This window comes from Elaeis guineensis, chromosome 2 (assembly GCF_000442705.2).
Source record: "Elaeis guineensis isolate ETL-2024a chromosome 2, EG11, whole genome shotgun sequence".
NCBI lineage: Eukaryota > Viridiplantae > Streptophyta > Magnoliopsida > Arecales > Arecaceae > Elaeis > Elaeis guineensis.
In genome coordinates, this window is record NC_025994.2 from 90,069,648 (window position 1) to 90,096,283 (window position 26,636).

The 26,636-nt window shown below is 41.9% G+C and overlaps 2 protein-coding genes across 7 annotated transcripts; both read left to right on the top strand.

Moving 5' to 3' along the window:
- The first annotated feature begins 3,504 nt into the window (after positions 1 to 3,504).
- LOC105054038 (uncharacterized) lies at positions 3,505 to 15,987 on the top strand. Of its 6 annotated transcripts, XM_010935426.4 has the most exons (9): positions 3,514 to 3,782; positions 7,422 to 7,986; positions 8,293 to 9,363; positions 9,472 to 9,659; positions 9,798 to 9,855; positions 11,981 to 12,129; positions 14,727 to 14,813; positions 15,021 to 15,149; positions 15,654 to 15,987. In XM_010935426.4, the coding sequence occupies exons 1-9, from the start codon at positions 3,714 to 3,716 to the stop codon at positions 15,753 to 15,755; spliced, it is 2,418 nt and encodes an 805-aa protein (XP_010933728.1). In that variant the 5' UTR covers positions 3,514 to 3,713; the 3' UTR covers positions 15,756 to 15,987. The 6 variants fall into 6 exon arrangements, 5 of the variants coding, with proteins under 5 accessions (XP_073108234.1, XP_010933720.1, XP_019702238.1 ...); XM_019846679.3 differs by having other exon boundaries at positions 3,510 to 3,782; positions 7,422 to 9,363; positions 9,538 to 9,659; XM_019846676.3 differs by having other exon boundaries at positions 3,511 to 3,782; positions 7,422 to 9,363.
- A 1,834-nt stretch (positions 15,988 to 17,821) lies between these two features.
- On the top strand, positions 17,822 to 18,758 carry LOC140855703 (thioredoxin H2-1-like). Its single transcript, XM_073252134.1, has 3 exons — positions 17,822 to 18,045; positions 18,184 to 18,306; positions 18,455 to 18,758. The coding sequence occupies exons 1-3, from the start codon at positions 17,920 to 17,922 to the stop codon at positions 18,584 to 18,586; spliced, it is 381 nt and encodes a 126-aa protein (XP_073108235.1). The 5' UTR covers positions 17,822 to 17,919; the 3' UTR covers positions 18,587 to 18,758.
- Positions 18,759 to 26,636: the final 7,878 nt, after the last annotated feature.

Sequence of the window (26,636 nt, forward strand, 5' to 3'; positions counted from 1 at the left end):
TCAAAATATTTAGTATTACTAATTATTTTATTGTTTCAAAAGATTTACATGATAAATACATCATATTATCAACAAATAGGTACAGATAGATCCTATCCCATTCAGAAATTACATTAATTCTATAGGTTAATTACATTAATCAAACGATATGCAAAAGAGACCGAAAAAAATTTTGACAGCATTTTTCCTTAGTTTTTCCTACACGACTGAAAATGTGTGAGGAGAACTAAAAAAAAATACTGTCCAAAATTTTTTTCGAACCCTCCGCATATCATTCAAATAATGTAATTACCTATAGAATTAAATACAATTCTCAAACTATCCAAACTGGACAATCAATTGACCAATGTATATATTTATGGTATCCGTATAAAAATATATAATTAAATATATAATTTATATGGATATCGTAGAATATCTTACATTGATCAACTGACAGGTCTACATTTTTATGAAATATAATATATTTTAAAATTTTTAAATTAGGATCGAATCAAATTTTAAAATAAATCTGAATCTAATAAGATAAAAATAAAAAATAATGAGATAAAAATAAAAAATAAAAAGATCAAAATAGAAGGACACCACAGGACCGCACGAGCCCACCATCGGAGGGCCGACGCAGGGCCCGCCGTTGGCTGTCTGTCGCCGGCGGGCCAAGGAAAAAGAGGGAGAGAGAGAGAGGAAGAGGGGGCCGGCCAAGGGAAGGGGAGGGGCGGGGCGGCCGCCGACGGCCCACCGACGACCAACCGATGGGGGCGCACGGGCCCGCCACCGACCGTCTATCATCAGTGGGCCAAGGAAAAAGAGGGAGAGAGAGAGAGGAAGAGGGAGAGAGAGAGGAAGAGGGAGAGAAGAGGGGGCCGGTCAAGGGAAGGGGAGGGGCGGGGCGGCCATCGGTGGCCCACCGACGGACCAACCGGCGGGGGCGCACGGGCCTGCCGTCGGCCGTCTATCGCCGGCAGGCCAAGGAAAAAGAGGGAGAGAGAGAGAGGAAGAGGGAGAGAAGAGGGAGAGAAGAGGGGGCTAGCCAAGGGAAGGGGAGGGGCGGGGCGGCCGCCGGCGGCCCACCGACGGACCAACTGATGGGGGCGCATGGGCCCGCCGCCGGCCGTCTGTCGCCGGCGGGCCAAGGAAAAAGAGGGAGAGAGAGAGAGAGAAAGAGGGAGAGAAGAGGGAGAGAGAGAGGAAGAGGGAGAGAAGAGGGGGCCGACCAAGGGAAGGGGAGGGGCGGCGGCCGGCGGCCCACCGACGGACCAACCGACGGGGGCGTGCGGGCCCACTGCCGGCCATCTGTCGCCAGCGAGCCAAGGAAAAAAAGGGAGAGAGAGAGGAAGAGGGAGAGAGAGGAATAGGAAAGAGAGAGGAGAGAGCTCACCGTCGTCGGGAGCTCGCCGCCGTACTGTCGGAGAGGAGAAAATGCCAGAGAAATGCCGAAGAAGAGGGAGAGAAGGGTTTTTTTTGGATTTTATGCTTCAAAAATGCCAAAAGGAATGGCGTTTTCAAAAACGTCATTCTCTTTGGCATTTTCGTTCAATTTTTTTCTCCCTTTTTTTAATGATATTTTTATTTTTTTAATTTTCTTTAGTTATTTTTATGTAATTTTTTAATAAATAAAATTAATTTAAAATGAGAATAGTAATTTAAAATATTAATTTTTTATTTGAATTAAAGTTATTTTTTTTAAAATTTGTAATTATAATTTTTATTTTTTTATCATTTTCCTCTTTTATTCACTTCTTTTATGGTATTTTTTTTATTTTTTAGAATTTAAATTAAAATTTTTATAATTTAAAATTATAATTTTTATTTTTTCCCATTTTTACCCTTTTTGGCATTTTTTATGTATTTTTTTCTTTTGTTTGGGATATTTTTTAAAGAATTAAATTTAAATTAATTTAGAAATTTGAAATGATATTTTTTATTTGAATTATAATTAAAATTTTTATTTTTTTAAATTTAAAATTATAATTTTTATTTTTGAATTAAAATTAAAATTTTTATTTTTTTCAATTTAATTCTTTTCCTTTTTTCTTTTTTTATGGTATTTTTTTATTTTTTTACACCAATTTTTTTTCTTTTTTTCAAATATTTTTTTTAAAAAATAATTGAAATAGAGAAAGTAATTTGAAATGATATTTTTTATTTGAATTAAAATTAAAATTTTTATTTTTTTTATAATTTTAATTTATAATTTTTTTTCACATTTTTTTTCTTTTTTTACTTTTTTATGGCATTTTTTCTTTTATTTTTTTGAATTCAAATTAAAATTTTATTTTTTTTTATTATTTAAAATTATATTTTTACATTTTTTTCCATTTTTTCCATTTTTTTCTATTTTTATAAATTTTTTAAGGTATTTTTTTCATTTATTTGAAATATTTTTTAAATAAATTATTTGAAATGAGAAAAGTAATTTGACATGATATTTTTTATTTTAATTAACATTAAAAATTTTATTTATTTTAAATTAAAAATTATAATTTTTATTTTTTTTTATTTTTAAAATTTTTAACTTTTTGATGGCACTTTTTATTTTTTTAGATATCTTTTTTTAAAAAATTAATTTGAAATGGGAAAAGTAATTTGAAATGATATTTTTTATTTGAATTAAAATTAAAATTTTTATTTTTTAAATTAAAAATTTTAATTTTAATTTTTTTCTCATTTCTTTCTTTTTTTATGTTATTTTATATTTTTTAAGATATTTAGATATTTTTTTAAAAGTTTTATTTCTAAATAGAGAAAATAATTTAAAATTATCTTTTTTATTTGAATTAAAATTAAAATTTTTATTTTTTAAAATTTATTCAAAATTATAATTTTTATTTTTTTTATTTTTTTCTCATTTTTTTCTTTTATGATATTTTTTAAAAAAAATTAATTTGAAAAGGAGATTGTAATTTGAAATGATGATTTTTATTTGAATTAAAATTAAAATTTTTATTTTCTTAAAATTTAAAATTATAATATCTATTTCTTATCAATTCTTTTTTATGTTATTTTTATTTTTTTTTACAATAATTTTTTTTCAGATATTTTTTTAAAAAGATAATTTGAAATGGGTATACTAATTTGAAATAATAATTTTTTATTTTTATCAAAATTATAATTTTTATTTTTTATAAATTATAATTATAATTATAATTATAATTTTTATTTTTTTTAATTTTTTTTAAAAAAAAATTAAAATCTTCAAATGAAATGGTATTTTTAGAAATGCCATAAACGCCATTTCAAATGGTTTTTTTAAAAATACCATTTGATTTGATGATTTTTATTTTTTTTGATATTTTTCACGTGAAAAATGGAGAAAAAGATGGGTGATGTGGCGATGGTAAAACGTCATTCAAAATAATATTATATTTTTTTTACATCAATTTGATAAATAAATTAAAAATTAAATTATTTTTATAAATAATTTTTTTAAAAAATTAATTAGGTAAAACACTCTGTCTTAGGATCTGGGCGGTACACAGAAGTACGAACTGCCTCGGATGGAAGTCGGGTCTCGACCTGGACACGAGAGGCCAGGTTTATCCAAGGGATGTTCCGGCCGGACTGATCGTTACGGAGTAGCAGTCCGGGACGGATCGCGACGCGGCTCGATCTATTCGCAGTCGCAGCCCCACCCTCTTTTTTCCCTCTCCTCACCAAAAGCCTGAACCCTGAATCCTGAACCCGAAACCTCTCTCACTCACCCCCCTCTAAAGATGGGAGCTCCCACAACCCTAACCAAGTGGATCCCAGAAGACGATCTCCTACTAAAAAACGCCGTCGAGGTAATTGGATCTCTCGTTCTCTTTGTTCTTTCATTTAATCTTGGTTCAATCCATGTCCTCAAATATTGCGATTATCCAACAATTTTCATACTCGAATATTTTTTTCTGTCATGCAGTTTTATATATCAAATTAATCTCAAAAAATTGCTTCTATATGAGGCTTAGGTACTTATTTGAACGTTTTTTCTGCAAAGTTCTTTTAATGCATATCCATCTGGACATTTGAGTTTTTATTTATTTATTTTTTTCAATCGGGTATTGAGAACTCGTCTAGCTTTATTTCACCCTATTTCTACTCTCTTAGTATTATTCTACCAAAATTTCTCAAGATTAAGAGGAGCAGCATGCTGTACAACCTTATAATGCCTCACTTATTTAAAGTTTTATTTCGATCCTTGATAGCAACGTAGGGAATTCCCGATATTTAATTTAATTTTATCTTGTGTATAAGGCGATATCAACCCTCTGTCTGGATGTTGGATCATTCTTCGGCATCATGAAGATTGAAAAAAAGGCTCAACTGTAATCAGGGCTACATGGCATCTCGAATTACTACATTGATTTTGCATTGCTACTTTAAAGTTCCGCAAGTTTATAATTAGGGTTTTGCTAACCAGTGCCCTAAGGTTAAGGAACATTTAATGCTTCTTGAAAATCAGCAAAACCTTTATTCAAGACGTTGACTCATGTGATATTAAAGGCAAATGTTTTTTTATAAAGATAATTATACCCTTCACAAAGAATATAAAAGGGTATAATCCTCATTTCTGATGTCTTGAATAAAGGTTTTGCTGGTTTTCAAGAAGCATTAAATGTTCCTTAACTAGTGCCCTTAGGGCACTGGTTAGCAAAACCCAATTAATTATGTGCCTTTATCACCCTTGAAGTTTCTTTTCCTTGAAAGAATCAACCCCCTTTACTATTGTGAATCTGCAATAAACCTCAGTTGGAGTTGGAGTGCTAGTTTAAAATGATAAAGGGGAAGACGAAAAAAGGCTTCCACCTTGACTCCCACTATAACTGTTTCACGAGACCTACTCTCTTCCTGCATCTTATTAAGAAGTGGATCTTCCGACCTGCAGTTCGGTGCATTTCTCCAGATCTTAGTGATTTCATCTAATGGATGATTAGTATTTATCAAGCAGCATGATTTTTGAGCCACCATGTCATTGATTAATTTCTCAGTTGTCCAGGGAGGTGGACATTTTAAAACCCTTTGAAGTAAGTGCTTAGGTTCGAGCTTTTGAGGGGTTTCCTAAGCAAGGTCATTACACAGGGTAGAAAGTTTCTACTAAGGGTAGGTTATAGAGCACCTGCTTGATTGCATGTAAATACCTTATATTATACAATTCAAATTGATTGCACCATTCCCATTTGTTGGAACATGAAATTATGCTCTAGTTTAATAAAGTTGTTTTAATTGATCAGTCGACTTTAACTATTTGCATACAATCTATTTCACCTAGACTGAAGTGAGTTTAGCTATTAAAAGATCTAGTGTGGTGCTTCGATTTTGTTATATACATACATACATATAAAGTACATGCTTGGCATATTAATGCTGGAAACAGCCATAAGCCTTATACCAATTGCATGTAATATATGCTTTTACATTGGGGCGAATGAAGTGACAATCTGCCATTTGTTGTAAATGTTAGTTTTATCGAAAAATTTCATTTTGGTAACATAGAATATACTAGCTCTTATGTGTGGATCAAATTGGTGGATAACAAGGAGGCCCCATGACATTAGGATGAACATAGAAGAGATGAGTCTATTGAGCATTTTTAGGAGGAGTTGAGGAAAGAGTGCCATTACCAGACAAATGAACAGGGGAACAACAATAGTCATAACCAACAAGGTTGTGTACCACAAAAATGAAAGGCCTTGATTGGCTTGTTAGACTAGATGCAATCCATAGTGGATTAATGAATTCAACAAATCTTACAATGTGCTGCATAACATACACTCAGTTTGATGGCTTGGTAGAGGAGGGTCCTATACATACCAGGAACTAAGAGTTCTAGTTGCCAAAATCCATTTATTTAAATTGCAGACAGAAATGGTGTATGTATTGTTGATTGGAAGGAGGTAGAGCAGTGAACATTTTTTTTTAAAAGAATTCTTGTTATTTCCTTAACAAATGTTGCAGGTTTCTTAGGAAAACAAACTTGCGGTTTGGAGTGATCAGCATTTCTGATATCAACTGTTAAAGGTTGTTGTGGTTCATCAACAACCCAATGAAGGTGCTAATATGGAAGGTGGCTTAATCATATGAAGAAAATTGGCAATGGATTATAGTTGTTTTACATGGAGTTTCAGAAGATATTTATATGGGACTATGAATAAGAATGTTGGCTCTTAAACAATGTAATTTCAAGGTCAATTGCTGAACCCACCAATGAACATCGGCTGGCTGTTTCCCTGAAACATCCATTTACACGGCAAATTCCCTAATTTTGTAGAATGAGTACAATCCTTTGATAGAGTTATAATCGGATATATGTTAGAGTGCTTTGGCAAAGATGCCGCAGGATCTCATGTTAGTTATGTCATCTCATAGAATTTTTAACAGCATCATCACTTCTAACATAGTCTTAATCATATTCTAGAAAATTTGAGCCTTTTTACTAATGTCTATTTTGACATGTAGAGCCAACTCTACCAACATGTGGCAAGCTTCTTTTATGATCTAGGATGGATAAGCATGTAATGAGGAGTTTGTAACTTATGAGAGAGAAATATTAGCAATTAGCATGAAAAATCAAGCTATAGACTTGATTCAAATGTACTATTTTGAATTATTGTAACCAAGGTTTGCTGTCCTGCCCCAAGCTACCTAGTTTGGGGTGTGCCGTACCATATTGGGGGGTGGACCAGCATGGTTTTGCCCCTCCATTCAAGATACTGGTGAGGATAGGGGAGGGAGATGGGAGAGAGGAAGAGAGAGAAGGGAGAGAGAGAGGGAGAGAGGGGAAAGGAGGGAGAGGGAGGTGGATGGTACGAGGATGCCGGTGGAGGGTCAGGGAGGGGCACGAAGAGGCGGAGGAAGGGCTTTGCCCTCGGGTCCTCCTGTTTTATTTGAAACAGGGGTCCCAAAGGGCCCACCACCCCCCCTTTTTTTTTGAAGAAATTAAGTGAAGTCGGCTAGCCCTTGCGGACTTCGCTTAATCTTTTTAAAATAAAAATAGTTTTTTTTATTTTGAAAAAATTGAGAGATGTCAACTTCATTTAATTTTTTCAAAATAGAAAAGAGGCCCCCCTTGGGGACCCTTGTTTTGAACAAAATAGTGGTATTGGAGGGTGGAGCCCTTCCTCTGCCCCTTGTTGGCCCTCTGTTGGCCTCCTTTGGCCATCTGTCTTCCTCCCTATCCCTCTCCCTCACTCTCTCTATTGTGTCAGTATGGGCCTGGCCTAGGGTTGTATCGATCTGTGCCATTGGGCAATTGTTATGGACCCCAGTACCGGCACACTGGTCCTTGATTGCAATCTTGGGTTATTTGGGTAGATATCAGAAAATTCTTGCTGCGTGTTCATCTTACCCTCTATACTTGCTGATGGTTTAATTGCCTCTGTTACTAAATGTTTCATGAAGTCTTTAATTTTCAAAAGCCCTTTTTGGTGCTCTTTATCTTACAGGCTGGTGCTTCCTTGGAGTCATTGGCTAAAGGTGCAGTGCGCTTTTCTCGTCGATTTACTCTTCAAGAACTTAAAGACCGTTGGTATTCGCTTCTTTATGATTCAGATATCTCAGCTGAGGCATCTGCTCGTATTATTGAATTCGAGATGGAACTTTCTATATCCAATCCTCCCAAAGCTAACAGAACTTGCATTTCCAAAGGAAAAGATTCTTTATCTGGGAAACGAAAAGAGGACAGTGTACGAAGCCATTACTATACCAAGCGAAAGAGAGTTTGCCATGAACCTTGTAGTTCTGCCAATCCGGGTTTTCTTGTGCCGCACCGTCCACCCATCACTACTGGCACTAGCTATGGTTATGGAGACCAGTTAGAACCTCAGAGTCAGCATCCTGTTGATAATATTTCCTTAGGGGCTGCTTTCTTAAATTGTTATAAGCATCAAGGAACTGGCTATTGTAATGGACCGCATGATCTCTCTGATATTATGAGGGTCGATTCTGCTGCTGCCTCTGGTAGTATTGCTCACCATGCATTTCATACAGAACACGTGAGCTCAGTTGAAGGTGAGCTTCCAAACGGAATAGTAGATAGGAACTGCTTATATGGGTACACAAAAAATATTTCTTCTGTGTCAATTGACAAAGCAGGAGAAAATAATGGAAATCAGCCCCTTGGACATGAAAACATACAAAAAGATCATCTGCAGATCCTTAGAGAGGATCTTGCTTCTTTAAAAGCCTGCTCAGATGGACAGGAAATTAAGCCATTGCAACCATTACCAACAAGAAACCTGTATGACAACAAAGTTATAGAAGCAAAACCTTTACCTAATGTTGACCCATCTGACGGTAATGAAAATGATTTTGCAGGAAACAATAAAGCAAATTCACAAGTTTCAGAATCTGAGTATCCATTCCGTCAAGTTGGATGTTCATCTCCAGCACCTGGTCTCCCTATTTGGGGAACGATTCAGAATATATCTGCACCGAGCTTGCCATTGGGTGTGCACTTTGATGAAAAAGAAAGTGAGATTCTCATTGTTAATGAAAGCAAGAACATGGATATGCCATGTGGTGTCACCTCGGAACCCAAGTTGAATGATGGGATATCTGATGCTGGCTTAGGTAATGCAGCCATGATCTCAGAAAGTGACTTTGTGGATTTTTCTAGCATTAATTTTGCTGATGATGAGGAGCTTCTTTTCGTTGACATGGATGAGAAAGATGTTGATAATAACTCTTGCCTAGATGGTCTAGGCTCCATGTTGTTGAATTCTCCAAGCGACACACATCAAGATGATCTCCCTAACTCAAGTGGTCCTGAAGCAACAAAGCTTTTGGACTCATGCATCATGGTTCCTGAAGGGGTTTGTTCTGGTGGGACCAATGATAATTGTGATCAGATATGTTCTGGCCATGATAATGGTCATGATTTTCATATATCAGAAGTTAATCAGCCATCTTCTTCTTTGAAAATGTCTCATATTATTGACCCTCTTGAAGGGTCTGTAATCTGTACGTTGAATACAGAGGATCCTGAAATCCCATGCAATGATGGTGCCTTTTTACCCACTCAAGCGCTTCCGCAAGTTCCCAACTCTACACGGGAGCACAATCCTAAGGAACAAAATGATCTAATTTCCTCCTCTATCAAGATGTTATCCAATGATGGGAAGCATACTGTAAAGGACTTAACCATGGCAAAAGAGGAACAGGTGGCAATCGTGCAACCTCTTTTATCCTCCATGAAGGCAAAATCATCCACATTGCTAAAAGTGGGTACGATACCCACAGCTGATGGTTGCAAGGTAGAAGCTGAGTCCTTTAAAATTAATTCAATTGCTGGAGTCTCCAGACTTGCGGGTATTGCTGTTGATGACCCAAATTCATGCACATCAGCAACTGTTGCATTACCCTCTGCCCCATTTGCTGCCAAAGAAGGTAAAACTCAAGATCCAGGAAAACCTGGCAACTCCAATACTATCAATTTGTTCATAGAGAAACCAGTTCTAGGGTCTGATCATTTTAAACTCTATACCTTAAGAATAGCTGATGGTTGTAAAGAGGAAATTGATATACAAGCTACACAATGGGATTTTGCGCCATCGCATGCAGATTCGATTTCTGCAGAGTTTGGTCTTTTAGATCCCATGGCAAATATGTCTACTTCAGATCAAGAACAGCAAATTTCTGACAGCGAAAATGAAGTACCCAGCTTCTCTGACATCGAGGCTATGGTAAAAATCTCTTGCCTTTTCTATGATTAGATAAAGTAATTGTTTTATGCACTCTTTCAAGGTCCATTTCTGTTGATTTAATATTCCTGACTTGCATTTCCAATGTGACCATTCTATTTGTTCATACTTTTTTTGTAGCTACTTGACATGGACTTAGGTCCTTATGATCAGGATTCCAGCCTCTTCACCAAGGAAGGTAACACTTGCTCATGGTAACTAAAAGCTTGGCACTTTTGAACATTAAACCGCTTTTTCTTTTTTTGATCGCATGTGATGCTTTTACATGAGAGCAACATGATATGGAAGCAAATATGTGTGTGTGTTTTCATAAATGTAATGCAAATATGGCAAGGGAGAGGGAAGGGGGCACCTGCCTTTGGGGTGTTGTGGTACTGAAAAATAATATTCAAGGTCCATGCATGATATGCTTCTATGGACCTCTACAGATTCACAAGCATGATTTGAATACTGCACTGTGCACATCGTTCATTTATAGTTGCCCATTGCCATGTTAGTGTGCAAAAGGGGATATGAAGACCTGTCTGAATGAGCAAGGCATGTGAGGAAACTACAGAAGACTGATTACAAATATATGCAAGGAAAGAGATGTGAAGGTTAAAGGAATGAAAATTATTACCAAAAAGGAAAGAGAATAAAGTAATGAGAGATGTGACTGAATAAATGAAAACATTTTTGGAGGGATTCATAGCTTGTGATTGGTTGACAAAATAAGTTGCGAAAGTGTGTGTGTGAGAAGATTTAAAATATGGAATAAACATAAAAAAGCAGAATATCAAATGGAATAAAGATGCACCAAAAAAAGTTATAAAACCAAAAAAAGATTAACACAAAGTTGAGATCATTCAATGGATGATTTTGATTCCATTTTGCTGCACTTAAGGTGCTAGCATGTTGTAGGTTCTGCCAGACATGAGCCTTGCATGTTGCTGGACTAGAGACCCAGAGTTGTGGTTGATATCTTTGAAACCCCCGGGTGGTGATGGGCTGGATGGGTAGCTAGGGTAATAGGAAGGTGATTTAAGCCTTTGTTGCAAATTGTAACATCGCTGTGGCATGGTTGCAGGGGCCATCTAGAGCATATTTTGAGGCTTGGCAATGAATTGCCAAGACATATGTTGGAAACTTGAGAATATCTTGAAAGTTTTGAAGCATGGTTGCGGTGCTTCTTGTTTACTTCTTTTTTTTTTTCCTCTAGAGTGAGAGGGAATCAAAAGGGAGCACTCATGAAAGGAGTGAATATGACATGCGGCACATGCCTTTTTGCAAACTGTGAGGATGATGACACAACATAGGACTATAAGGAAAAAAGAGAGAGTTGGATCAAAATTGTTAAGTGTGGGTTTGGTATTGCTCAAAAAGTGCTTTTACGACTTTTGAAATTATAAACTGCTTTTGGGTTTGCTAACATCATCTAAAATGTACTTTTATAAGAAGAAAAAGTCCAAAAAGCTCATTTAGGAGAAGCTAGAAGGTGTAGCTTCACTTCTCCTTCTCCTTTTCTAAAGTAGAAGCAACACCAAATATGCCGTAAAAAAAAAAAAAAATTCTAGAGTTCAGATTTATTAGAGAAGGGAGGTGTTACAATGTTGGAGAAAGTATATTAAAGGGAGAAAAATCTAGTAATGTATGGTTTCTTATGATGTATGTGAAAAATGTACCCAATAGATGATCTTTTTTAAATGGGAACCATTTAAGTCTTTTCTTTCAAAAAAAAAGGAAATAAATTGGCTTCCCAATTGGTTAGAATATGATGGATAGTGATGTACTCAAGACAGATTTAGAATCCAAACCATTTAGGGTTTGGTACTTTTAAAAAGGAAAATATTTTCTATCAGGTCTGATAGGATTCTCTAGGGATATAGTTGGAATCTAGGGTATTTTGTGAACAAAAATTGACACATGCAATATTTCTAGAAATATTGATAGAACTCTCTTTGTAGTTTAGAAAAGTGTGGATGTATGATGGATCATAGTATTAATTGTCACACAAGATTAACAGTAAATAAAATAGTTTAAGCATGTGGAAATTTTTACATCAGTTGGAAACTTAAAATGATTTTAAAAGAATTAAAGGCTTTAGAATGTTATTAAGAAGACAGCTAATTGTATTTGTCAATTAAAATGACAAAACTTGTATCATTTTAGAATTTTTACCTTTTTCTAAAGGAATGTATAATAGATTTGTGCATTATTTTAATTTTGTATTGCGTTTCTTATATGCATATGCTTGGGTGTGACTGCATAAAATATTATAGTGACATGCTTTGCTGAACTATTATCCCTTCTGTTTTCATGATCAGTGTCAAGATATCAGTCTGTGTGTAGCAAGAAGGCCATCATGAGGTTGGAGCAAGGTGTGCGCTCATTTATGAATAGAGCTATCTCATCTCATGGAGCTTTTGCAGTTTTTTATGGCCGCCATATGAAGTATTTTATAAAAAGCTCTGAGGTATTTACTTAAACCAGACATTTTAATTCTTATGGATTCTGCTTTTATAGCCTCTGATTTTAATAGTATAATTAAGTGTATAATTCTTCTTAATACCTAAGGTAGCGTTTGGTGATCCAAATGGGATCACCATGGTGATCTTATTTTTATTAAAAGTCTTGAGGTATTTACTTAAACTAGTCATTTTAATTCTTATAGATTCTAATTTTACAGCCTTTGAATTTAATAGTATAATTAAGCATATAATTCTTTTTAATATATAAGGTAGCATTTTGGTAACCCAAATAGGATCACCACGATGATCTAAGATCACCAGTGATCCGAATCCTATGGTGATATGATCACCACTGATTTAAGATCACTATGTTTGGTAGGCCATGGTTCGATGATTAAAGATCCTCGGGTATTCATGAGTAACTTATTTGGTATTCTATGAGAATCCAAGATTCTTGATTGTATAATACCAAACTACCCATAATATATCCCATAAAAATATATTTATTAATCATATATAATATATTATAAATAAAATATTACTATATTTATTAATATATTAATAATTAATAGATTCTGTAAATATATATTTATTAATCCTATCAATTATAAAAAATATATTAATTGTTATTATAGAATTAATATTTTTATTTATACTTATAATATATTATTTATTAATATAAATATTTAGTTTGATTAGAAAAATAAGGCAAATAGAAGTAATATATTAAATATTTTTATTATATAAATATAAAGTTTTTACTCTAATTTAAAATTATCATTGAATCATAATATGATAATAATATAATTAATAATATAGTATAATGTAACATATATCATAAATATAAGATATAATATCAAATATAATATAATATCATATATATACAATATTGATATAATATATTAATGATATATTGATATATCAATTTTTTTGCTAGACTGAGGAGTATTTATGTCGTTATATTTCAGCTTAAGATTATTGCCTAGGGGTGATCTTAGATTTCCGACTGCGAGGATGGGTATCCTATCACTGGATTGGGGGATAATTTGAAATCACTGCTATGTAGGATCACTATGGTGGAACCAAATGCGGTGATTTCATCACCTCCATCCATGTCATCCTTGATCTTGCATGGATCATCCCATACCAAATGCCTCTAAATGGCTTCAGTTAGGGGCTGTCTGAATTCAACTACTTTATCAGAATAATTCTCTCATGTGGGTGGGATATGCAAAATGAAGCTTTTCATTCATCTGAGAAGAGGAGGAATAGAAAAGAAATAATGGGAATCAAAGATGCTGTTGATCTTGCAATTTGAAGATATCTAGGATACTGTAATTGATCTAAAAGGTGATTTTGATATCCCAAAAACTTTGAATTGCAAGATGTCCTTTGTGATTTCTGCTTGCCCCTATGCCTCATCTCCTTGGCTAATAAAGAGGCTTCAAGTTAAATTTTTGACCCATCTATGAGAAATGATATCAACATGGTAAAGAGACTGTCTTTTTGAATGGTTGAACTTTTTTGATCATGGGGAACTGAACTTCTATTTTACTGCATCTTGGTTCAAGTTTTATTCTCTCGAGGATTGATCACATTTTTGCCTTGTTTTGGATTCCATTTTGTCAGTTAGTTCTCCTTTTTGAGAATATTTAAGAATAAATTTTTTGTCTTTAATAAGATTACAATAAGGTGAAATAAGTTCTTTGTAATGATAGTATGCGACTGAGACTTCAAGGAATGTATTTACAAAACAGCAATAGGACTGATTTATTGAATGGATCAGATTGTTGGTTATGGAGTTGAGCTTATCGGCATAATTTAGCAATTATGAGAGTGTTGAACTGTCCATATAAAACTTTGGTAGAACTAGGATGGTTAGAGACAGAAATGGGCTCTTTAAAAGAATGTTAATGCTGGCATCGGTGGTGGATGACAAAACAAGGGCTAACTGTTAATAGATGCTTTAGGACATGGATCTATACCAGAGAAAGGTAAAAGTTTAGTACTCCCCTCCCCATTACCCCAACCGCTACCCACCCCCCCCTCTCTTCCAATGCACGGACGCACGCACGCAACCCACAAAAAAAAAAAAGATCAATAGGTGTATTGAAAGTGATTTGAAGACTTCGTCTTGGAATATTTACCCTTGTATGATTCAAGTAGCTGACGATGAGCTGTCATATATGTTTATATTCATGTATCTAGAAGACCCAGTTCTAAATCAAAATCTAAACATTATGTGAGGATATGTTTTAGGCGATGCCTGTGCATTGCCTATCCTGGGTGAGAATTTGGTAGTGAAAACTTATATGTGGAGTAGTAGTTGAGAATTTGATTTCTTTCATTGGTTTGGTACTTTTTGTTTAACGAAACTATGGTATTTTCTAAGAAAAATCAGGGTTTCTTTCTCAGCAGATTTAAGGGATCTCTGTCAATGCCATGCCATAATATCTGTCAATGCCATGCCATAATATCTTTTCCAGTAGATAATTGTTAGAGAAGTTGTGTCAAGTTCATTTATAGTCTACATAAGTGGTTTATCCACATGCTTTGCTGTTGCTTGTCTCCTTTGATGATTTAGTCTTTTCTAAACATGGAGGTATCACTTGGAAGAGCCACAGAAGATGTAAAAGTTGACATTGACTTGGGAAGAGAAGGACGTGCTAATAAAATATCTCGACGTCAGGTGACTATTGTTGCTCTACTAGTGATTGACCTTAAGTTATTGACCTAAACATAAGATTAGTTAGAAGATGATTTAAGTTGCATGACTGTTGAGGAAGATTCATTTTTGTCTCATTTTTGCTTCAACTTAAAATGTATTATTAGTTACCTGGGTATTATATATGCACCTTACTGTAATAGAATGGGTTTTTTATCTCTTCTTACACAGGCAATTATTAAGATGGATGATGATGGATCATTTCTCTTGAAGAACATTGGCAAGTGTTCAATTTTTGTCAACAGCAAGGAAGTAGCTGCTAAAAAGCGTATAAATCTAAGTTCAGGTTCTTTGATTCAGGTACAGGGATGGTTACTTTTTGGCATTAAATTGTTATATTTCTTTTGAAATTTGCTCACTATCCCGCAAGCTTTTTATTCATGGTATAACCATGAGTAATATTCTTTTAATTATTTTTTTACTATATTTTTTACCATTATGAGCATGCAAATATGCACATCCCCAAGCCAAGTTCCAAAAAGCCTTATCCCATCCATATGAATCTGGCTTTAAAAATACAAACTAGATTAAGATCCATTGAAACTTGAGGATTTTTATTACCATCTGCATTGGTGCTGAATTTGTTCGAGGCATCTACATTTTTCTGTCATTTAGTCAAACAATTTTCATTAATTTAATTCTTAATGAGACAAAATTCTCTTGTTTTTTGTAGATTTATCAACAAATGTATTTTGTAGGTAGTTGTCATGTGGAGTTTTTCATCCAGAAACATACCACACATTCATTAGTATGAAATGTTTGGCCAGTAAAAATCTAATGAATAGCATTTGACTGTGCTTGCAGATAAAGAACATGAGGTTCATTTTTGAGGTCAATCCGAAAGCAGTGAGACAGTACATTACTATGAGAGGGATCAGTCAAAAGAAGAATACAGGAACCGAATGAACTCCAAGCTAGAATCTATGAATGGATGTAGGGTGATTGAGACTTTGTATCATTCCACCATAAATCATGTTTTGTATCTTCCAGTTAAGAGAGATTATATTATGCCCTACTCTGTATGATGTATGTGCTTTGAGATTTATGCCCTCTTCATATACATAGATTAGTTGAAATTTCTCTTAATAAGTACTGTACAGTGGCAGATCTTCAATATAAATGTCAAGAAGTTGGTAGCTGTTTTGCTCGGGTCACAGAAATGTGATGAAGGCTTATGTTATATAAACTGAAAGCCCATCCATTGGAAATGCTCTAACCTTGCGGTTCAACATTTGAAAGTTTTCTAGAACTTCCTTGGCTTCCTTTTTTCGTTTTTGGCTAAACATTATAGTTTCCCTTCAAACCAACTTCAATCTACTCGTAATTGGTCTAAGATCCAAGCTAGGTTACTTTTGGCATTTTAATGGTCTATGATGAAATGCCAATGACTAATTGTTGGGAGAATAATCTTGTGAGTAGCTGATGCAATGACCAGGTTCTTGGGCTACATATCCTGTTTTCTTATGTTTGCAAGGGGATTCTTGAGTCTCTTGTCGAGAACGCATCCCATACGTAAAGAACTCAATATTGTTAGTTTGCCTAACCTGTCGGATTGCTTGGAGTCTAATTGCACATCAAAGAATTTATGAATTGGGAATGACGGCAGATCCCATCCCAAGCGTATGTCTGAAAGGGTAATCAGATGGTTAACATTTTATTCTGACGAGTATGAGAGCGGTTTTTCCTTTGGCAACCGCGTAAGTTCACTACCTTAAAAGTTCAGAGGCAGAGCCATGAACACCTCCTAAGGAATTTGCTAGTCCCTGATATTGACCTTATTAGGAGGACTGGCTCAGATGCTCTGAAGGACTGGCTCAGATGCTTGATCTCTTTCGTTGCGTAGATACATTATCTTATTCTTTCTCATGTATTGGTTTCATCCGACTTTCTGTATTTATTTATTCATATGCGGGTTGCTATTCACCATTATTTTTGACAAACTTATTGAACAGGACTGGCTCAGATGCTTGGTCTCTCCCATTATGTAAACACATTATTATATCCTTTCTTATGTATTGATCTCATCCGACTTTCTGTATTTATTCATTCATATGCGGATTGTTATTTACCATCATTCTTGGCAAACTTATTGAACAAGACTGGCTCAGATGCTTGGTCTCTCTCATTGCGCAAACACATTATCTTATTCTTTCTCATGTATTGGTCTCATCCGACTTTCTGTATTTATTCATTCATATGTGGGTTGCTATTCACCATCATTTTTGACAAATTTATTGGACTAATTCAGAAATGCTAAATTTTCAATTGGGGACAGCATTGTCAAGCTGCTGAGAAATATGATTAAATTTAAACATACATGTGATGCATACCACCAGCATGGCTTTTGACTTCCTACGAACCAGAACCTTGTACGTATTATTAGTGGCAATTATATAATGTAACCTTTTATATATATATATATATATATATATATATATATATATATGAACTTTATGTTTAAATGCGAATACTTGTGCTTGAAAGTGCTCGTCCAAAAATCCTATGAATAATGCCACATATATTCTACCGCTAACGGCAAAGAAAAATGCTACTTTAAATTCCAAAAATCCATGCAACATTTGCTTTCCAAACGCAAATGTGACCGGAGGAATGATACGAAAACATACAACTAAATTTTATTTAAATATGTCAAGCACTATATATATATAATAGTTATACCATGGGAACTGTAGATTAGGGGTACTGGCGAGGGATGCGGGTTGCGGAGGGCTACTTCCGGTTTATAATTTTAATTTTTCTCTTTCTTTAAAAAATAAGTTTTTATGTTTTTCATTATAAATAATTCTTACTTTGATTATATTATTATTTTGCTTGTTTTCGGGAGCAATCAGATGGCCTCGCGCTGGCCGTCCATCGCCAGCACACAGCGCGCGCACGTGCACGGCAGAGCCGGTTTCGAACCTACCGCACCAAGTTGCCACATAAAAAAGCCAGCTGTATCACCAAAAAAAAAAAAAAAAAAGGGCCAGCGGCGTCGGCAGCAGGTATTCTAGGATCCAACGCGCTCTCGGGCCTTACAAAGAAAAATCAGAAGAAAAAAAGGGGAAAAATGGGGCTTCTCTTCTCCTCCCCCGCCGCCGCCGCCTCCGACGACGGCGTCTCCCACGTCCTGGCTATCCACTCCAAGGACGCCTGGAGCGATCAGTGGCAGTCTCACAAAGACTCCTCCAAGCTGGTAAAATACTTCCTCTCTTCCCTATTTCCATCCCATCCCATCTAGGATTTTACATCCATGGATTTCAGTGGTGATCCATTGCCTTCCTCCTTTATGATCGGTTCATTTCTTGATTAATTGATGGATTTTATGCGCAAGATGGTGATCGATTTCTCGGCATCGTGGTGCGGACCGTGCCGCTTCATCGAGCCGGTCTTCAAGTCTATGGCCGCTAAGTACACCGACGTGGTCTTCCTCAAGATCGACGTCGACGAGCTCTCGGTATCGTCTTTTTTTTTTTTTTTTTTTAATAATATAATTTTTAATAAATGACTTTCTTGTTGGAGACAACGAGATGGGAGTTGGGTTAGGGGTTTTACAATCTTGATTGGATTTTTGTGGATTTTTTTTTTTCAAAATTTTTTTTCAGGAGGTGGCGCAGCAGTGGAGGGTGCAGGCAATGCCTACGTTCGTGCTGGTGAAGGGAGGGGACGAGGTGGGCAGGGTGGTGGGCGCAGATCAGAACGAGCTCAACAAGAAAATCGAGCAGCTGAGGGCTTGAAAGATATGCTTGTTGGTGTATTCCTCTCCCATCTTTGACCTTTGCTTTTGTTAGTGAATGCCACATACTTGGATAATTTGCAACAGTAATTAAGATTTTCTACTTGTGGCTTTATAAGTGTGAAAAATAATGTTTATATTTATGTCTAGAAAGTTGCTGATTTGATTGGGCATTTTGTTACTGGTGCAAGTAAAATTCTGACATGGGACTGTTTCAGCATCATGCCTGATATGTTTACCACTTTTGATCGTGAATGTGACATGTTAAAGGGATTGTTAATGGCAACGTGAACCTTTTAGTAACTGCATGAGGGGATTAATCCCACAGTTTCGATCTATGGGACTGAATTATTCTGTGCGCACCGTACGGTCGATCATTAACACTTCTTTTTATTTAGCCAATCTTTTGATCTAGCAGATATCACAGTTTCATTCCTTGCCAGTGTTGACATATAATTTGAGTATTATCTAATATTATCCTTGTTGCGGCCAATCGTCTGATCGTCGGAGAACGTGCGTCTGCAAAATGAGAAGTCCACACTGACCGGAGGCGGCTCCGGCGGAGACCCTCCGACGGTTAAGTCAGAGAGGTGACTGGGCAACAGTGAAATGAAGACAGAGAGCTCAATCGAGAGAGAGAGGCGAGCCTGTGGTTTTGAAGTCGAGAAGTGGCCAGATCCCTCGCACTGTTGCTTTCCCTGATTTATATAGTGGAGCACGGTATGGCGCCGTCATTAATGGCGCGGACAACTGAGGAATTGTCAACTCACTGTAGACTGTCAGAGTCGCCGTGAAAGTGTCATGTCGCCGTGGGGCCGTCAAATCACTAGGGTTGACAATTCCCTCGGCGGGACAATGTCCCTAGGTGGCCGTGCCGCATGTTGCTGTCAGAACTGACAAGCTCAGGCGGCTGTACGGCGATTGGAGGTGTCGATCGACCCTAGGTCGGTGGCCAGCTTAGAGGCGTCGGGCCCCTCTGTTGGTCGGCGAGTCTTGCGTGAGTCGGCCGTCAGACCTCCGAGTTCAGTTGGTCGGGCAAGGTACGCCCGACACATCCTCAGTCGGTGGTGGGCCGTTAATTGGCCGGTGATGGCGTCCGTCGGCCGTCGGTCGGTCGGTCGGTCGGTCCCTCCGCCTGTCGGTCGATCGGTCGGTCGGTCGGCCCCTCCGGCCGTCGGTCGGTCGGTGGGCATTCCCCAACAGTTGCCCCCCTCCGCTCCTGAGTGGGACGGTGAGCTGGCCGATGCCTTGATTTGGGCAGCGACCCCGGGCGAACAGGAGTGGATTCGTCGTATGTTAGGTTCCGACCGTACCGCGGGTTGATACGATGTCAGGCGTCTCATGAATGCTGAGCGATTTGCTGGCGTCAGACGTCTAGTCGGTGTCAGATGTCGCATCGGCGTCAGGTGTCAGACGTCACGTCTCGTCGTCGTCAGCCGTCACGTCGGCGTCAGGAGGTCGGACGCCGGACGATCCAGTGTCAGGTGTCCGGATATTTGGCGGCTTCTGGGGAACGCAGACCGTCGCCCAGCGCCGATTCTGGGAGCGCGGGGCGATGTCAGGCGTCCCATCGAGAACGCGAATCGGCGCGGGCGCTTAAATGCGGAACCGTGGCCCCGTTTGCCGCGTGTTGGAGGTGGTTGGGCCGACGCCCCCCGCATTTATTATGGGCGGTGCGGCCGTCATGGGATGGGCGCGCCGAATCATCAGGCCGCCCGGAGGCCGCCACGTGTCGCACATCCGCGGGTCTTCGGTCAGCACGGAGGCATCTCGACCGTCGGACGGCCCTATATATATAGGACCATCCGGACCCAAGACCTCACAATCACCGTTTTGCTGCCGAAACTCTGTCCGGGCGATTTCTCAGTCGTCGCGGGCAGAGCTTTTCCTCCAGCTTCCAGAAGGGGTTTTCCTTCCGGTTCGTGGTCTTCCTTTCCTCCTCCTCTTCTTCTTCTTCTTCGCTTCTCCTTCTTCTTGTTCGGTTCTGGTGTAATGGCCGGAAATCCGATTCGGGGAGCTCGGTCGGGAAATCCGACCGACGACTCTCGGTCGACTCCGGAAGTCGAGGTTTCCTCGCTTTCGGGGCCAAACGTTGATCGGCTTCGGGAGCAGTATTGCATCCCGGAGCAGTTTCAACTCTCCGCCCCAGGGGCCGGCGGTCGGGTTAACAACCCTCCGCCCGGCCAACTGGCGCTATATGTCGAAGACCTTCGCGCGGGTCTTCGGCTCCCGATTCCGGAGTTCGTCCGGAATTTGCTGAATTATTACGGACTCTGTCCGGCGCAACTGGCACCGAACTCCATCCGTCTTATAATTAGCTTTGCGCTGTTGTGTCAGCTTTTGCCGACCAACCCTCGTATCTCGCTCTTCCGGGCCTTCTTTGTGCTCCGACCCCACCCTAAAGCCCGAGGGTGGTGGCTCTTCAACCCCCGGAAGGGCCTTTCCTTCATCACTGGTCTTCCATCGTCCATCCATGGGTGGAAGAATCAGTTTTTCTTTGTATCATCTCCATCTTCTTGGGGCTTCCCTTCCCACTGGGGCGTGCCCCGAATCGAAGCCAATGACAACAGCCGGGTGGAGGCGGACGACCGGGAGGACTTCCACCGACTCAAAGATATGTCGGTCCCGAAGCAGAGGGAGCTTGTTACCGAACAGGCTCTCTATGACGCCGGTTTGAGCTTGGTCCCCCGACTAGGTATCGCCCGATCCCCCGGTCCCCTTTTCATTCGGCCCTTGATCCGGTTCTTTGATTAACACTTCTGTCGGTATCGCAGGGACACCTCCAAGAATGCGGCCGACTGACGTCGAGATTCGGCAATTTGCAACAAGGAAGAGGCCAACATTGGGGGTAGGACCTTCGCGCCTCCCGAAGAAGCCTGCTCCAGCGGCGCCGGCCGTCGAAGCGTCGGTGACCGACCAAGCGGAGCCCGTCATAGCGCTCGCGGCTCCGGCAGCGCGCACGGAGGAGAGGCCGGTGGAAGAAGCGGCCGAAGGAACATCGGCGGTCTCACCGGTGGCGGTGGAGCCGGATGACGTTCGGGAAACCGAACATCATCCGGCGGCGTCTGTGGCCGCAACGGGGGGTGCCGGTTCAACCTCGAGCATCCCCTCGCTGCCGGTTCCGTCGGTCGGGGCGGCCGATCGAGGGAAGGCCCCGATGGACCCCGCGGACGAAACAAGGTCGGGGAGCCACACTGTGCCGCCCAGCGCACAGTTCCCCGAAGGGGCATCGGCGTTGGCCGACCACAACTTGGCGAGGAGGCTATGCCAGGGAATCCTCCTCCCGGCCGACGTGGAGTCGATGAGGTCTCGGCAAGTGACCGAGATGCTATCTAAGTTCTACCCGACCATGGTCGAGGTAAGCCTTGTTCCGCATCCTTTTTTCTTAGTGTTCTCGTCACTTTGTTTTCCTGACGAAACACTTGTGTCGGCAGCTGATCTACACCATGTCGGAGCTCGAAGCCGGATACCGGAGGTTCGAAAATGTCCGGGCGGCTTGGAAGGAGAGGTCGGCGGCGGTCGAAGCCGACAAAGCGATGTTGGTCGACCACTTAAAGCAGTCGACCGACCGGGAGGCTAAGTTGGTAGACGAAGTCTCCCGGCTCGGGTCCGAGCTAAGGTCGGCCAAGAAGGAAGCCAGACACAAGGGCCGGGCCGTGCGTCGTCTGCGGCACGAGCGGGATGGCGTTGCCGCCGAACTCCAAGGCGAGCGCGAGCAGCTTCGGGTCAGCTTGGAGAAGCTTGCCAAAGCTGAGGAGGACTTGTCGATCGCCCAGGCCGACGCCGACATAGCGAAGGCAGAGGCAGAGTCGGCGAAGGACTCGCTCGGCCGGGCGAAAGAAGAGGCAAGGTCGGCAAAGGAGTCGGCCAGTCGGGCGGTGGAGGACTTCCGTGCCTCCGATCAGTATCGGTAGGAGATGCTCGAGTCGGGCTTCGCCTCGTACCGGGTGGGGTACGAGGACGGTCGGGATGCGGTCCAGGCCTTGTACCCGGAGCTGGACCTCAGCAGCATCATCCCATCGGGGGCCGAGGAGCAAGCCACCGAGGAGATGGCCGACCAGCCATCGAGAGGCGTCGTCGTGGCGGAGGAAGCCGTCCCGGAGCAAGTGGCGCCGACTGCCGGTCGCCCGCCGACTGACGGTCCTGCTTCGGTCATCCCCGATCTTTCGTCGATCGAGGAGATCGACTCAGAAGGGTGATCGGGCCTTGCCGACTTTTGTTTCCTTTGTCTTTTCCATTTTTGGAATACTTGTAATCGGGCTTCGTCCCGACTTTGTAAACTTCCTTTTAACTTTGAATGAAAAACTTCTTTCACTTTTTCTTTTGTCTGTTTCTTTCATGTGTGTTGCTGAATGTCTTCGTGAGTCGCTAACTTATGTAAGTCGCTAACCCCCATAGGTCGGCTAGGACGTTCGGCAACTCGTGCCGCCACGAAGGTAGAGTAGGTCCCGACTTTGGATCGGCCTCTGATAGTCAAGGTCGTCAGTCGGGCGCGTCTGTTGAGTCGGGAGCCGACCGACCGTGGTAAAGGTTCGGTAGTCGGGTCTCCTCTGACGCGTTCAGTCGGATGTCGTCGTGCGCATTCGGTCGAGGGAGCATCGATAAGTCGGACCCCGATACCCTTGTGTCGGGTATCTGTACTGCGCCTCACGATATACGGTGGTAAGCCGGATATCTCCCGACCGGCCGTAGCCTGGTCGGTGAATCACGAATGCGACTGAGGTCGTATTGTGCGATAGACGGTGGTAAGCCGAATACCCTTCGACTGGCCGTGGCTCGGTCGGGAGTCGCGACGTCGGTCGCGTAGGCGTTTCGCCTTTCTTCGGTCGGGGCTTGATCGGCATGTCAGCCGATGGTCTGGCCCGAAAGTTCGACTGTAGAAGGAGTATCAACTCTCGTTAATACAGGTGCGTCGGACCTTTTAAGGGTCCGACGTGTTATCGAAAGTCGAAGGAGTGCAACTCCCGTTCATATGGATGCATCGGTCCTGGCAAGGGTCCGATGTATCGTCGACCGTCGAAGGAGTATCAACTTCCGTCCATCTGGATGCATCGGTCCTTGTAAGGGTCCGACGTGTTACCGACGATAAGGTCGTCGGTTTCAGGCGGATACTAAGTCCATGTCGGCATGTCGGGGCTTGGCCTTTGGTAAGCGTCGATCGTTAGTCGAAGAGTTAAAACTCCGAGATTTCAAACCGGATTTGTATTCCAACTGGTCAAGTACAGAGTTCATGGGTAGTACAACTTCAAGTTGTCGGCGCTCCAAGTTCGGGGAATGGGTTTCCCTTCAAGAGTCTCCAGTCGGTAGGCTCTCGGTCCGTAGGTGTCTGCTACCTTGTAGGGCCCTTCCCAATTTGGAGCCAACTTCCCTTGGTCCAGGGGCTTCGAGACCTCTGTCTTCCTCAGGACTAAGTCACCAGGTCTGAAAAGCTTTGGTCTGACCTTGACGTTGTAATACCGAGCGACCTTCTGTCGGTACGAAGCTATGCGAATTTGAGCCTCGTCTCGTAGTTCGGGAAGGAGGTCTAGGTCGGCCCTCCGACCCTCGGAGTTGTCCGGCTCTTGATACCGCTCGACCCTTGAAGACGGCAGTCCAATCTCGAGCGGGATCATCGCCTCCGTCCCGTAGGCCAAGCTGAACGGCGACTCCTCGGTCGGAACGCGGGGGGTTGTTCGGTAAGCCCACAGAACGGAGCCTAGCTCGTCGACCCAGAGGCCTTTGGCTTCGTTTAGTCGGGTCTTGAGTCCGTGGAGCAAGGTCCGATTGGTCACCTCGACCTCGCCGTTGGACTGCGGGTGCCCGACTGAAGTCAGTCGGTGCTTGATGTGGATCCTGGCGCAGAAGTCTCTGAAGTCTTGGTTGTCGAATTGCCGTCCATTGTCAGTGATGATAGTATGCGGCAACCCGAACCTGAAGATGATGGACTTTTGGATAAAGTCCTCCATCTTCCACTCGGTGATCTACGCCAGGGGCTCGGCCTCCACCCATTTGGTGAAGTAGTCGATGGCGACAACTATGAACTTTCTCTGACCCGATGCTGGAGGAAAATGACCGAGAATGTCGACCCCCCACCGGGCGAAGGGCCACGGAGCGACAATAGGAGCAATTTGGCTGGCCGGTTGGTGTTGAATGTTGGCGTACTTTTGATAAGGTTCGCACCTCCGGACCAATTCGGCCGCGTCCTTCTTCATAGTAGGCCAATAGTAACCTTGTCGCAGGACTTTGTAGGCCAGGGACTTGCCCCTCAAGTGATTCCCGCAAATTCTTTCGTGAACCTCACGGAGAGCATAGTCGGCGTCGGTCGGTCCCAAGCACCTAAGCAAAGGGAGGGAGAACGACCTTTTGTAGAGTCGGCCGTCCATGATTATATATTGGGAGGCCGACCATCGGAGCCGCTTGGCCTCCGTGGGATCCTCGGGACCGATCCCGCTGGTCAGATACCGAACGATCGGGTCCATCCAGCTTGGTTCGGCCGTTAGCTGTAGTATTTCGTCGACCCGATCGATGCTCGGCTGTTCGAGGGTCTCCACCAACGTCTGACCTAGAGAGTCGAAAGCCGAAGTAGCCAGTCTGGAGAGTGCGTCGGCACGGGCGTTCTCCGACCTAGGGATGTGGAAAATTCTAAAATACCTGAGGCGCGTCACGAGATCCTTCACTTTCTGAAGGTATTTGACCATGGTCGGATCTCACGCCTCGAATTCGTCCTTGACCTGCCCCACGATCAGCTGAGAGTCGGAGAATGCCCGGAGGCTGTCGACGCCCAGTTCCCTCGCCATCCTCAAGCCAGTGAGGAGTGCTTCGTACTCAGCTTGGTTGTTGGAGGCCTTGAAGTCGAATCGGAGGACGTATTCGGTGACCACCCCATCCGAATTCGTGAGCAGGAGCCCAGCCCCGTTCCCCTGAGCGTTTGAAGCTCCGTCGATGTGCAGTACCCAGGTGGAGACCGGGTCTGGCTCGGAGACCGCGTCTCGTCCCGGGTCTTCAGCTCCCGACCCTTGGTCGGTTGTCGGGCACTCGGCGATGAAGTCGGCCAAGACCTGAGCCTTCAAGACAGGCCGCGGTCGGTACTGAATGTCGAACTCGCTGAGCTTCATCGTCCACTTCGCCAGTCGTCCAGATGTATCCGGTCGGCGCAATATCGCCCTCAGGGGCTGGTTGGTGAGCACCACTATGGCATGAGCCTGGAAGTATGGACGGAGTCGTTGTGCGGAGACGGTCAGGGTGAAAATCATCTTTTCCGTCTCCGAATATCTGGCTTCGGCACCGTAGAGCACCTTGCTGATGTAGTAGATAGGCTGATGGGTTCGATTCTCGTTTTCTCGGATGAGGACCGAACTGACCGCCTCAGAAGATGTGGCCAAGTAGAGATACAAGATCTCCCCGACCTGCGGCTTTACGAGCAGCGGAGGGGAAGCCAAGTACTTCTTCAGGTCTTCGAAGGCCCGTTGGCACTCATCCGACCAAGAAAAATCATTTGCCTGGCGCAAAGTTTTGAAAAACGGGAGGCACCTTTCAGCTGATCGGAAAATGAATCGACTAAGAGCGACGATTTTTTCGTTCAGCTGTTGGACCTCCTTCTTGGTGTTCGGATGACGCATGTCGAGGATTGCCTTTATTTTCTCAGGGTTGGCCTCAATCCCTCTCTGCGAAACGAGGAATCCGAGGAACTTCCCTGAGGTCACCCCAAAAGCGCACTTGATCGGGTTGAGCTTCATTCGGTGTCGTCGAAGGGTGCGGAAGGTCTCCTCGAGATCCCGAGCGTGATCCGGGATCTGCGCGCTTTTCACCAACATGTCGTCCACGTACACCTCCATGTTGCGCCCGATCTGATCTTTAAAGACCTTATTGACAAGTCGCTGGTAGGTGGCGCCGGCGTTCTTCAGTCCAAAGGGTATCACCCGGTAGCAGTAGAGGCCCTTGGGAGTCACGAAGGCGGTATGCTCCTCATCCTCAGGCGCCATCCGGATCTGGTTGTATCCGGCGAAGGCGTCCATGAAGCTGAGCAGTCGAAATCCGGACGTCGCGTCCACCAGCTGGTCGATCTTGGGAAG

Coding starts and splice junctions, on each gene's coding strand:
- LOC140855703 (XM_073252134.1), top strand. CDS start 17,920: ATGGGGCTTCTCTTCTCCTCCCCCGCCGCCGCCGCCTCCGACGACGGC. Junction 18,046..18,183: donor ACAAAGACTCCTCCAAGCTG/GTAAAATACTTC, acceptor TTTATGCGCAAG/ATGGTGATCGATTTCTCGGC. Junction 18,307..18,454: donor TCGACGTCGACGAGCTCTCG/GTATCGTCTTTT, acceptor ATTTTTTTTCAG/GAGGTGGCGCAGCAGTGGAG.
- LOC105054038 (XM_010935418.4), top strand. CDS start 3,714: ATGGGAGCTCCCACAACCCTAACCAAGTGGATCCCAGAAGACGATCTC. Junction 9,660..9,797: donor TCTCTGACATCGAGGCTATG/GTAAAAATCTCT, acceptor CTTTTTTTGTAG/CTACTTGACATGGACTTAGG. Junction 15,150..15,653: donor GTTCAGGTTCTTTGATTCAG/GTACAGGGATGG, acceptor CTGTGCTTGCAG/ATAAAGAACATGAGGTTCAT.